The sequence below is a fragment of the Anabrus simplex genome, chromosome 1, assembly GCF_040414725.1.
Source record: "Anabrus simplex isolate iqAnaSimp1 chromosome 1, ASM4041472v1, whole genome shotgun sequence".
Classification (NCBI taxonomy): domain Eukaryota; kingdom Metazoa; phylum Arthropoda; class Insecta; order Orthoptera; family Tettigoniidae; genus Anabrus; species Anabrus simplex.
The window spans coordinates 1,546,477,653-1,546,491,128 of NC_090265.1; the positions used below are offsets into that span (position 1 = coordinate 1,546,477,653).

Here is a 13,476-nt window from a genome sequence, read left to right on the forward strand (position 1 = left end):
ACCTTATCCAAGAAAATAGTTCAGACCAAAGGAATCTAGCAAGGAGAATAATTTATAAAAACATAATTAAACCCACTGTAGAGAACAAAAAACTGGACTCTACCTGATCAAACAATCAACGTCTTCTTAGCATTGGAGAGGGACATTAGAAAAATATATGGGCCACTCTTGCAACAAAGGAGACTGGTGTATCATCAGGACAAATAAAAACCAACAACCTAAAAGATATAGATATAGAAACAGATAGCCTATTGTATCAAGCTCTGAAGACTTGAATGGCTGGATTAAATTTGAAGAAAAGTACACAATCCCAAAATTTATTGAATGAGAAACTAGAGGGAAAGAGGAATGTTCAACAGACAAAATTAATATGGTTGGGTTATGTTCAAGGTGGCCTGATGAACATTTCTTTCTTTGCTAATTGCTTAACGTCGCACCGACACAGACAGGTCTTATGGCGACGGTGGGACAGGGAAGGGCTAGGAGTGGGAAGGAAGCGGCCGTGGCCTTAATTAAGGCACAGCCCCAGCATTTGCCTGGTGTGAAAATGGGAAATCACAGGAAACCATTTTCAGGGCTGCCGACAGTGCGGTTCGAACCTACTATCTCCCGAATACTGGATACTGGCAGCACTTAAGCGACTGCAGCTATCGAGCTCAGTGGCCTCATAAACAAAGCAATGAAGGATGAAAGCTCAACTAAAATGGACCAACCAAGCGAAGTGACAGTGAGAAAACAAGCCTTCTGCAGAGGGAGTGTTGTAAATGAAGTCAGCATGAAAGGAATCCAGTGGGAAAGGGAACATGAAATGTTGAAGCTACATATTTGACATTGGACCAAGCAGAGAACATAAAATGCATCAATGAAACATATTTCATACTGAAAATAAAAAGCTTCATACTAGGCTACTATTTATAAATAACAGTAGCTTATGTGAAGTCAGGAGCATCACACCTGAGGTTCGGTAGAGTTCTGCAGATCTAAGTTATGCACAAAACAGTACCCTCAGAGCAATCTTAACATTCCGGCTTTCTGCTTGGGACTAACTGGGAGAAAGTGCCTAGAGGGAGATATACTGTCAAGCTCTGTCCTCTCCTGAGTTATGTCATACATAACCAAACTTACGGATCACAATGGTGATCCAGCCGTTTAGTTTTTTTCGCTCCTGTTTTTTGGTATGACTGTTGACCAAGAGCATCTGTGTACCTTCCTCGCACCCCATCCCCTCTCTGATACAGGAGTCTGCTAACCTTGACTGATGGTTGTTGCGTTATAAAGCAATTTATTCTTGTTGATCACAACTGTCATCCATCCGACCACTAGCGTGACTTCTTTTGACTTTGTTTGTTTTGATGTAGATGTTGATTCCCATAGGGAACCTAAAATATTTGTCCCGAATGAGTAAATTTATAATACCAATATAATGGTCCGTTATTGGACATTATAAATTTTCCAGCTAACTCATTCTTGGTTGCCTGCGTTTCGCCCTCGTGTGCTAAGTTAGGCTCGTCAGTTGGGACTTAGCACACCACCCAAGACGCAAGGCTAGTGTATACCGTGGAGGCCACTGCATACGCTACTTGAACCAAGAATGAGTTAGCTGGAAAATTTATAATGTCCAATAACGGACCATTATATTGGTATTTGTTCATTTTCTTATTACGGTGTCTAATCTCAATTCATATGCATATATCTACTTCGTTTTACAAGTTTATATTAATTATTGGTATAAAAGTACAAAATGGATGACTATGAGAATATAAATCGATGGCTGAATGAACCAGACAGTGAGGTATTTCAAAAACATTATGGAGGGAGTGAGACAAATCACAATGTCCAGTAATTTTTCAGGTATTTTTTATAAATGCATGCATAATTATATTGTACAGAAAATACAGTTATTTTCACAATGCATAATCATATTCATTGAATAAATGGCATAGAATAGCCTTATATCACAAAGAAAGTACGGAACACAATGCGCAACCACTGACGTGACTTTTCTTTGAGTGAACACTGGAACAGGATAGTAGATTGGTGATTCCCAAGGAAGTACTCAAAGAAGCAGGTCCTAATGATCTGTCCTATCAGTCACTGAGTATCCTTTCCTCAAGTATTTCACATGCACTTCCCTACCATTATAATAATATAACTATAATCATTAAAAAAGTTAATTTATTGCAGCCAATAGCTACATAATATGAAAACAGCTGTGCATAAGAACATAAACATGTTTTACATTACTTACAGTATCAGCAACTTACCATTGGTTCAAGAACAGGTGCCTGTGTCTGTTTACTGCCATTACCATCACTGTCTGTTTGCCAAATATCAATGGAAGCTTTGATAATGAGGTAAGTTGCCAGAGGTAGTAATCCCAAGGAAAACCAGGATCCCATAGTAAACCAACACTGAAGAAGTTTTGGATGCCACGTTCCCCATTTTTGCACAAGTCGATTGAATGCAGTAGTAAACCATCTTACCCGTAGTACCTCAATCTGAAAGCCAGTGTTCTGTAGGAAGTATAAGTATGGATAATGAGAGCAACTCTGGAATATAAAATAAAATATATACTTTAGAATGAAGTATGACGATTCTGGTATTTGCACTCGGCAGAGCTAAGTCACGTGCAACGCCCCCCCCCCCCCCCCCCCCCCGCGGAAATGAAACTAAATAAATACCTGTATGAGAACTTAATTCATATAAATTGGGAATTACGGTACCTTAAACAACGTATCGAAGAAAAACAGAGCACAGTGTATCAATCCCACTACAATAACGACATTCAGAAGATCCATGCTAAATGATGGAAACTCGAATCACTTTGTCAGGATCTCATTCATATTCTTCTACAAGGAAGGACTCTAAAAAGCAATATTATTTAATATCTTGATCATTGTCTGTTGCATGAACCGTAATCCGTATAATGGTTGTCAAATTTCACGACCATAACCTTCACTTTACAATGTAAGCATTGTTTCCAGAGGGTATATTCAACAAAATTAGTTGTCAATTCATTTATATCACCTTACAAAGCTATATTTTATTATCTGCAAAATGAACGTTCGGATAATATCTCTCAAATAGTCTCCATTGAGTTATGACGGGAGAGTAGATGTTTTTCTAAAAGGATGACAGCAATATACTGTAACACTTGGTAAGTAAACAAACATAAACATCCTATACCGGCCAGGCATCAACTAGATGCCCATCTTCTATTCTATCCTCTTTGATGCCCATTCCCATTGACTCCGCAATCAAAGAGTTTAGGTGGAAGTAAGTTCACTCATCGGTAATATGAGTAGCGTATACTCGTCCAACACTTGGCCAGCTGGATACCTCGCTGCACACCCTGTTTTCTGCGCAACTTGTAAGCAAAGAGAATGCTTGTAAGGAGCGATAAAAGAGTCTGGAAGGTCTGGATTTTAGAAATAGCAGTGAGAGCGCTAAAGGTGTGCTTTGTATGTGCCATCTGTCGGTTCAGTATTCAACTAAACTATTGGAATGGCTGCGGGCTGCGGACTCTATGTTATTTTCTCCTCTGCTTTATTATTACCATGTATATTTTACCGAACTCGTACGCTCATGTTCATTGATAGTAGGGCCTACTGATTATATAGGCTACTTGCTGAACGTATTTTTGATTATTATGGAAGGTGTTGTCAATAAAATTTAGGTTAGGCATATACATAATTCGTGAAAAAGAAATATAATGATGTTGATAGGGAGGAAATATCCATGCAAGATCCATGTGCGGTGTTAAAAGAATCTGTTGAAGTAAATTAAAAAAATAGTATATGCAACATATAGCATACTTGAATAATATTTTATATTGATTTGAAGGTGGTGTCCGCGGTATGTTCGATCTCTAACCTAAGTTTCGCCCAGTGAGTACGGAAAGTTTTACCGATTGATATACATGAATTCACTTCGGAAGCTCTTAATCTCTTCAAAGATCTCTAGCGTCACTTGGACATTTCATTAGTCGGAGTTGACTTCCAGATAAATTCCTCAATTTCCCCTTCTGTCATTGACCTTCAGAAATTGCTGCAGGCAAGCTGCCCACTCGATTGCCAATCTCACTGCTCACATATTCTGGCATCGCAGTAAACATTTCAACGCCTTGCTTAAAGATTTAGAATGAAAAAATTCCTCAGCCTGTTTGCAGTCATTCGACCGGGTCAGGAATGGAATGAATGAAGCCCCCATCTAGCGGCGAGGGTAGGAACTGCGCCGGCTGCTTAAGCCTGTCACATTCTTCTGGGGAAATTATTAATGAATGACAGAGGAAATTACTTTTTTTCTATTGGCTTTACGTCGCACCGACACAGATAGGTCTTATGGCGACGACGGGACAGGAAAGGGCTAGGACTGGGAAGTAAGCGGCCGTGGCCTTAAATAAGGTATAGTACGCGAACCTTTTCTTGAGCCCTAAGCTCCATAGTGCTGAATGGGAACTACAGCCCGCAGCATTTGCCTTATGTGAAAATGGTAAACCACGGAAAACCATCTTCAGGGCTGCCGACAGTGGGGTTCGAACCCACTATCTCCCGAATACTGGCCGCACTTAAGCGACTGCAGCTATCGAGCTCGGTGACAGAGGAAATTAAATGATTGTTGGGGATTCGAGATGAGTACATAAAGGCACTACTTTCCAGGAGTGACATATCTTTGGATATCCTTCTGTTATACATGATCAATACATTAAACCCAAAACAATCCAATCTCCACTTCAATTTCCTGACACAAGTACACACTAGTTCCAAGCTTTGGACGATAACAATAACAAAGACTGCTTCATAGTCTTCTTCTTTCCTTCCTGTCAAGTTAAATACAAGAGGACAAATTGGGGAAAATATTCATTTATAGGAAGGGGAGTTAGGGATTGGAATAACTTACCAAGGGAGATGTTCAATAAATTTCCAGATCAGTATTGATTGATTGATTTTCAGTGAAACGTCTGAAGAATGGGAAGAATTGCGAGTATTTCCCGAACGGGAGGAGTCTCTTCTCCAGTTACTCCCCTGAAGACTGAATATCTTGTGTAGAAGTTCATGCACCGTAACTTTATTCCCTTCTGTGTAGTACATAATGCCTAATCAAGAGGTGGTAGTCGTTACATAATAGAAGAGGCCGGCACACTAACCCCTGAGACACGGATGCTCCCCTAAAGGTTTTTTCAATCAGTCACTACTGATCTGCATTTAGGGCAGTCGCCCAGGTGGCAGATTTCCCATCTGTTGTTTTCCTAGTCTTTTCTTAAATGATTTCAATGACTTCTTGCTTTCCTTTAATATTGCCGATCAATTTAACTACTGTAATATATAAGCGTCCACACACCTTGAAAATATTTGACAATATATTATCACTCCGTCACATATAATACTACAACAGATCCACTAACAGTCAGGATTCACATCGAAAACATCCAAGGGACTGTAAACATTACCATGTGCTAGCCATGCATTCGAAGCTGAAACGCCCACAACATGGCGATGCATGAAAGTGTTCAATATTCCACATAGCATTGACGCACTTTGCGAGTCTAGATAATTAATATTAAAGTCTTTGGTCTAATATAATCAGAAAGAATGTTTTCCCAAAGCTTACATGCAATGCATGTCAAACTGACTGGCCTATAATTTTTTTCTTTTGCTATTAGCTCTACGTCGCACCGACACAGATATGTCTTATGACGACGATAGGATAGGAAAGGCCTAGGAATGGGAACGAAGCAGCTGTGGCTTTAATTAAGGTACAGCCCCAGCATTTGCCTGGTGTGAAAATGGGAAACCACGGAAAACCATCTTCAGGGCTGCCGACAGTGGGGTTCGAACCCATTATCTCCCAATTACTGAATACTGGCCGCACTTAAGCGATTGCAGCTATTGAGCTCGGTCCTATAATTTTCAGCTTTATGTCGTTCACCCTTTCCTTTATACACAGGGGCTACTCTAGCAACTCTCCATTCATTTGGTATAGCTCCTTCATGCAAACAATAACCAAATAAGTACATCAGATATGGTACTAAATCCCAACCCATTGTCTTTAGTATATCCCCTGAGACCTTATCAATTCCAGCTGCTTTTCTAGTTTTCAACTTTTGTGTCATACTGTATAAATCTTTGTTGTCATAGGTAAATTTTAATACTTCTTTAGTATTAGTAAACTCCTCTATCTGGACATTATCCTTGTAACCAACAATCTTTACATATTGCTGACTGAATACTTCTGCCTTTTGAAGATCAGCACATACACACTCCCCTTGTTCATTAATGATTCCTGGAATGTCCTTCTTGGAACCTGTTTCTGCCTTAAAGTACCGGTACCTATACATACTCTTCCATTTTTTTTTTAAATTTGCATGACCGCCAATTATGCTTGCCATCATGTTATCCTTTCTTTCTTTTTTTTAAGTTGCTTTACGTCGCACCGACACAGATAGGTCTTATGGCGACGATGGGACAGGAAAGGGCTAGGAGTGGGAAGGAAGCGACCATGGCCTTAATTAAGGTACAGCCCCAGCATTTACCTGGTGTGAAAATGGGAATCCATGGAAAACCATTTTCAGGGTTGTCGACAGTGGGGATCGAACCCACTATCTCCCAAATTCTGGATACTGGCCGCATTTAAGCGACTGCAGCTATCGAGCTTGGTCATGTTATTCTTTTTTTTTTTTTTTTTTTGCTAGTGGCTTTACGTCGCACCGACACGGATAGGTCTTTCGGTGACGATTGGACAGGAAAGGGCTAGGAGTGGGAAGAAAGCGGCCGTGGCCTTAATTAAGGTACAGCCCCAGCATTTGCCTGGTGTGAAAATGGGAAACCACGGAAAACCATTTTCAGGGCTGCCGACAGTGGGGTTCGAACCTACTATCTCCCGAATACTGGATACTGGCCGCACTTAAGCGACTGCAGCTATCGAGCTCGGTCATGTTATCCTTAGCTGACTTCTTTGCTATATTCAACTTCCTAGTAAGTGCCTTCAATTTCTCCTTACTTCCACAGCTATTTCTAACTATTTCTTTCCAATCTGCACCTCCTTCTTAGTCTCTTTACTTCCCTGTTATAATATAGTGGATCTAGATCATTCCTTACCACATTTAAAGTACAAACCTATTTTCACATTCCTCAACAATTGCTTTAAACCCATCTCAGAGTCTGTGTACATTTTGATTTACCATTTTCCACCAATCATAGTTACTTTTTACAAACTCCCTCATGCCTGTTTTATCAGACATATGTCCGACTCGTTGGCTGAATGTTCAGCGTACTGGCCTTCGGTTCAGAGGGTCCCGGGTTCGATTCCCGGCCGGGTCGGGGATTTTAACCTTCATTGGTTAATTCCATTGGCCCGGGGGCTGGGTGTTTGTGCTGTCCCCAACATCCCTGCAACTCACATACCACACATAACACTATCCTCCACCACAATAACACGCAGTTACCTACACATGGCAGATGCCGCCCACACTCACCGGAGGGTCTGCCTTACAAGGGCTGCACTCGGCTAGAAATAGCCACACGAAATTATTATTATCAGACATATGGTACTGCTAATATTCCTAATTTTAATACCTTCCTTTCTTTCACATTTATTTTTAACTACCACAGAAACAGCTTCGTGATCACTAACGCCATCTATTAATTCGGTTTTTCTATATAGCTCATCTGGTTTTACCAGCACCACATCCAGAATATTCTTCCCTCTAGTGGGTTCCATCACTTTCTGAATCAGATGCCCTTCCCATATTAACTTATTTGCCATTTGTTGGTCATGCTTTCTGTCGTTTGCATTACCTTCCCAATTATTATTTGGTAAATTGAGATCACCCGCTACAATCACGCCCCTTTCCATATTGTTTCCCAGATAGCTGATTTCTGAATCTGCGTCAGCGCTACCCTTTCCTGGTCTGTACACTCCAAAGACATCAAGTTGCCTATTATCTTTAGAGATGAGCCTTACACCTAGAATTTCATGTTTGTCATCTTTAAATTTTTTGTAACTTACAAATTATTCTCTCACAAGAATGAACACTCCCCTCCTACCATTCCTATCCCATCTCTACGATAAAAGTCAGTCGAACCAACTCTGTCAGAACAACTAGTCTTCTTCACAATAGCCGAGGGGACATAATCAGCACACTTTCTCACAAATTAGAATCAACACTCATGCATCAACTAATATCAAGAATGAGTGTCCCTTTTCACCAGTAGCATAACAAGAGCCAGCAACCATAATTTCAATTAAAGGATACAACTACTTTTGCTCTGTTGAATATCTATTCTTCACTTTTACAACGGAAATGAAGAAGAAAGCCGAATTCGAATACTATGTGCTTTGATAATTATAATTATGTCAACATATCGTCTTCTAGATTGTTAAACAACCTTATATTTCAAAATTAATACTCATTCATTGGGCGGCCACAAGAGACAGTTTAGCAACAATGATTTTTACGCAGGATTGCAAAAAGTTCTGATAAGGCAACAGTTTATTACGACCACAACCAGTTTGAAAAGTTTTTTAGCAGATTTTATTCAGTGTCATAAAAACAAATGTTGTATAGTATTAAAAAATATATAGGAATAGAATTTTAGCCATAGACATTCAGACTAAGCTTGAAAAATGGACAAGACAGTCAATAAATTGTAATTTTTATTCGTACGATCTCTTTAACAGTAAATAACCATTTCTTAGAAATTTTTATTACACAAATTCTCAGACTATTAATTAAGAACATGTAATATGGACTTCTTTAACTCTGTATAATATAGTATCTATGTAACATTTTGTACACAATCAGGATCCTGATTAAGAGGTACGAGATAAGGCTGATGTTGCCCAGCTAGAGGATGAAACATGTCCCAGTAATATTATTATGACAAGATATAAATCTTAATCATAAGAACTTTACATTGTATTGAATAGGTAGGTATGGTAAGGGTTATTCTGCCCGAAGGCAGATCCAAACCTCCGCAGAGGTGTTCCTGAGCCGGAGTTTACGTGCGGTAGGCTGGCCAGTTCCTTTCCGCTCCTCCATTCCCTTACCTCCCACCAACAGCGCGTGGCAACCCATCCAACTCCTGACCACGCCCAATGTTGCTTAACTTCGGAGATCTCACGGGATCCGGTGTTTCAACGCGGCTACGGCCGTTGGGATATTGAATAGGTGGTTTTTAATAAATACACATGCTATTTGGACTTAATGTAAAATTCAATATGGACCAACAATGAGAATGATTATATGTAACACACTCCAGTTCTGTGAGAAAATTTCTGCGTCCATTACATCATTTCTCAGCCATGAATCAACTCCTATTACAATATCTGGTAAGTATATATCTATTAAATCACTTAATTCTATTCCTTTCTTTACAATACTTCTACAGTTCATCACTAATATTTTTATGTCATCCCTACTTGACTTCCAGTTCCCTGTACCCTTATCACCGCTCCCTAGGCCACCCTGTTTCTCTCAATGTACCACCCTATAACCCTTCTAAAGAAATTTCCTAACTTATATGTACCACTGCAGTTTACAATCTAGAAATCTAACTCCCAGTTTCCCACATACCCACTCCATAGTCTCATTTAAATCCCCAATCACCTTCCAGTCGGTATGCCTCCTACACAGTATTCCACGAATAACAATCTCCGCTTCCTTAAACTTACCCATGCTGCATTTACCAGATCCCACACATCCCCAGCTATGTTGATACTTGTACCTGCTTGTCTTCTGTTGTTAGTGCCAACGTGAAACACTACCACCTTTAGGTTCAGAATCGCCATTAAAGAAAGTGTTAAACTTGGCATGAAAACATTAGTCATACATAACATTGAAAATGGAAGAAAGTTGACGTGCCTGATCTGGTGACATGTGAATATATTCTACAAAGCTAGAGGAGGGTGCAATGAAATTGTGATGCAAATAATAATCATGGAATATAATTTAGAGTATGTTTATGGGCAAGCAGGGGAAGATAAAGAAAAAAGTACTTGTGTTATTTCTAAATAAAGAAGTTGGTACTGTACAAGCCACACTCTAGTTATAAGTTTAACTGTAGAGATCGGACCAGCTAGGAAGACATCTGGGAGCGCGTGCGCACTTTGGACTATCTCGCATAGCTACAAGGACAGTTCAGTGCCTAAGTTTACACTCAGCTGCCGCGCTCTGCTTTCTAATTTCCCGTTGAGTAGTAACTGTGGTTAGTGGTGGTGTACGTTAGGCCTATCTGTGACAGTATGGAAGGCGTTAAAAGTAGCGTGCATCGTAAGGTGCTAAAGAGTCAGACTCGTGCAGCAATCTTCTAAATGCATTCATTTCGGCTAGGCATGTCTGTAATTTACAGCCGGAAGGGAATTCCACGAACTGAAAATCTGCGGAGTGTTACATGTCAGTTATAACAAATATTTCAGGTCAACTGTACGTCGCCACAATACTGAGCGACAAGGGGAAGTCAGCGTTCTCGCTCCCACGGCTCTGTTTTCTCACTCGCACACTTCCCCTCACCGGATGTCTTCCTAACTGGCCCGATCTGTACAAGCTAAAACACTTTAATAATAATAATAATAATAATAATAATAATAATAATAATAATGTTAGGTATAGTGCACAAATGTGCAAAGTAAATTTTGAGATCAAAAAGTTCCATATAAAAAAACTTTGCACTGGTGCATTTTCTCCACTTCACAGAGAAGCATAAGATCATGGATATGTTTTTAGACTTAGAAGATGAGAGCAAGTTCATTTACACAATTCTGTGATCTTTTGAGTAGCGAAGAAAATGTATGAGTGAAACGTGCGCTCGTCTGTAATGGAGCACACGAGTGTAGAGGTGTGATTAAGTATTTTTCATGAAGAAAAAATACAATACTGATGGAATGAAACAAAGATTTGTTCACAAATTTATCTAGTCATAGATTGGGGTACATTAGTTATACTCGGCGTAATGGAGAATGATAGGGAAAGTACAAAATGTGCTGTTGAGTTCTTATCTGGTTTACATGGCGACTGAACACAGCATCGGCACAAGTACTACTCCTCATAGCGGAAATGGCTGGGTCATCATTTAATTCGAGGGCCAGTCTATCACACTTGAAGGAGAGAAACTCTTGACCAAGTGCTGACTTCACATCGATGTTCAAATTGCTACCAAGTACGATGGGTAGTAAATTATAATCATTCTCACAAAGCTTGCGTTCTTATAGGAATGTATAGATGATGTTGCTGGCCTAGTATACTTACATGATGAAACTGCTTGCCTCAGTTACAGTAGTGTCAGGAAATTTTGATGCTAATTCTAGATAGATCTTCAGCCCAAAAACATACCTAATTTAAATGTGTCACTTCTCACACATTATGATGACATCTATCACATTTTTTTTCCCATAACCAACAATTTCCTGTCTGCATCAGCCTTTGTTTAGAGCCATTTCTGATAAGACTTCTTTTTATGTATACAAGCTGCTCTCACTTCATCATTCCACCAAGATGTTTGTTTTTCCCATATTTTTACACACAGTTGTTCCTAGGCATTTCCTTGCTGTTTCTACTACAGTATCCCTGTATGCCACCCATTCTCTTTCTATATCCTCAACCTGCTCACTGTCCACTGTTTGAAATTTCTCATTACTCATATCCATGTACTTCTGTCTAATTTCCTCGTCCTGGAAATTTTCTACTCTTATTCATTTGTAGACAGATTTCACTTTTTCTGTCTTAAGCCTAGAGATACTTGGATCACTACAGATCAGATAGTGGTCTGTATCATTGAAAAATCCCTGAAAATCCCATACATTCCTAACATTTCCTGAAGTGGTCCTAATACAGTCTAATATGGACCTGGTAGTGGTCCTGATATAGTCTATTATGGACCTGGTACCCCTACCCTCCCATGTGCAGTGGTGAATAGCCTTATGCTTGAAGAAGTATTCGTAACTGCTAATCCCATACTAGCACAGAAGTCCAGCAAACGCTTCCCATTGCTGTTAGCTTCCTTATCTTTCCCACATTTACCAATCACCCTATTGTATCCTTCAGTTCTATTTCCTACTCCTGCATTGAAATCGCCCATTAGTACTGTTCTATCCTTGCTGTTGACCCTGACCACGATGTCACTCAATGCTTCATAAAACTTGTCAACTTCATCCTCATCTGCACCCTCTCATGATGAATTCACTGAGACAATTCTCGTCCTAATTTCTCCAACTGCCAAATGTACCCACATCATTTGCTCATTTACGTGCCTAAGAGAAACTACAATACGTACAATACTATTCCTGATAAACAGCCCTACCCCACACTCTGTCCTCCCCTTTTTAACACCCCTCAAGTACACTTTATAATCTCCTATCTCTTCCTCGTTATCTCCCCTTACCTGAATATCACTTACTCCTAGCACATACAGATGCATCCTCTTTGCTAACTCAGCAAGTTCTACTTTGTTTCTTCTGTAAGCCCCATTAATATTGACAGCTCCCCATCAAATTCCATTTTGTTCAGTAAGTTGTTTCCAAGGAGTCCCTCGCCTGTCAAATGGGAGTGAGACTCCGTTACTTCCGTAGGTCCGAGGCTTGCTTAAAATGTTGTGAGATCGGTCAATTAGTGAAGCAAGGTGCTACCCCACTTACACATAGTCCAAGTGAGGTTCTCTCACTTAATGTTAAGAATTTCATTATGGTCCGTATTGAATCAAAATTTACAATGTGATGAAGGATAAAGGGTTTCCACCTGTTCAATACATTGACATAGTGACTTAATTAAAATATCACATTTTTATTATTATCATTATGGTACCGGTTTCGGCATCTCCCATGCCATCATCAGCGAATGAAAATTTGCAAGGTATTATAGGTAATTACATGAAATATTTATGCAGTATGGAAGCACATACAGAGCATCTATCTAGTGTTCTGAAATTTTACAATTATATATACGGTATATATACATTAAAATATGTGTGATTAAAATACAAGACCGCTTAATCTTTTAAGATGTTAGACACGTCATAAAACACAACACTTTCTTGTGTGTCAAAAAGATCTTTTTTTACCGCTAAAATATATGTGAATGGCCTTGAAGAGTACAAGGTGTTCCTTTTTAAAACTTTACCTTCAGTCTTTATACACTATCTGACGTACTGAATTCAATACTGATTTCTGGAACATTATTACTTTTGTTTATGTGATTAGGGTATTTAATCATTGTGACTTTGCATTCCAGCTCCTTACATACACCACGCTTGGCCACTTCGAGTTAGAGGTCCGTGTTAGGTCGAGATCGATATTAACTTGTCAAAATCCACATGATATTGAAATTTTCAAGATCTCATCTATCAACGCACGGCCTCAGCCTTACAATAATTTTCGAACAACACTAAAATGCAGAGTTCAAGCTTAAATCATATGAGATGTTTTAGAATAGCTACACAAAGACTGTGACATTCTAAGAAAAAATCTGTATATCATAGAAATATC

At 39.4% G+C, this 13,476-nt stretch overlaps 1 protein-coding gene across 2 annotated transcripts in view; it reads right to left on the reverse strand.

The window, feature by feature from the left end:
* S2P (membrane-bound transcription factor site-2 protease) overlaps positions 1-3,226 on the reverse strand; it is a 112,702-nt gene extending 109,476 nt beyond the window's left edge. The window contains exons 1-2 of one of the 2 annotated variants that reach the window (XM_067138076.2): positions 2,724-3,226; positions 2,265-2,513 (exon numbers count right to left, since the gene is read on the reverse strand). In XM_067138076.2, coding sequence (XP_066994177.2) covers positions 2,265-2,513; positions 2,724-2,798 — 324 coding nt within the window. In that variant the 5' untranslated portion in view covers positions 2,799-3,226. Of the gene's footprint in view, positions 1-2,264; positions 2,550-2,723 lie in introns of both variants that reach the window. The other variant, XM_067138075.2, reaches the window with a different exon arrangement.
* Positions 3,227-13,476: the final 10,250 nt, after the last annotated feature.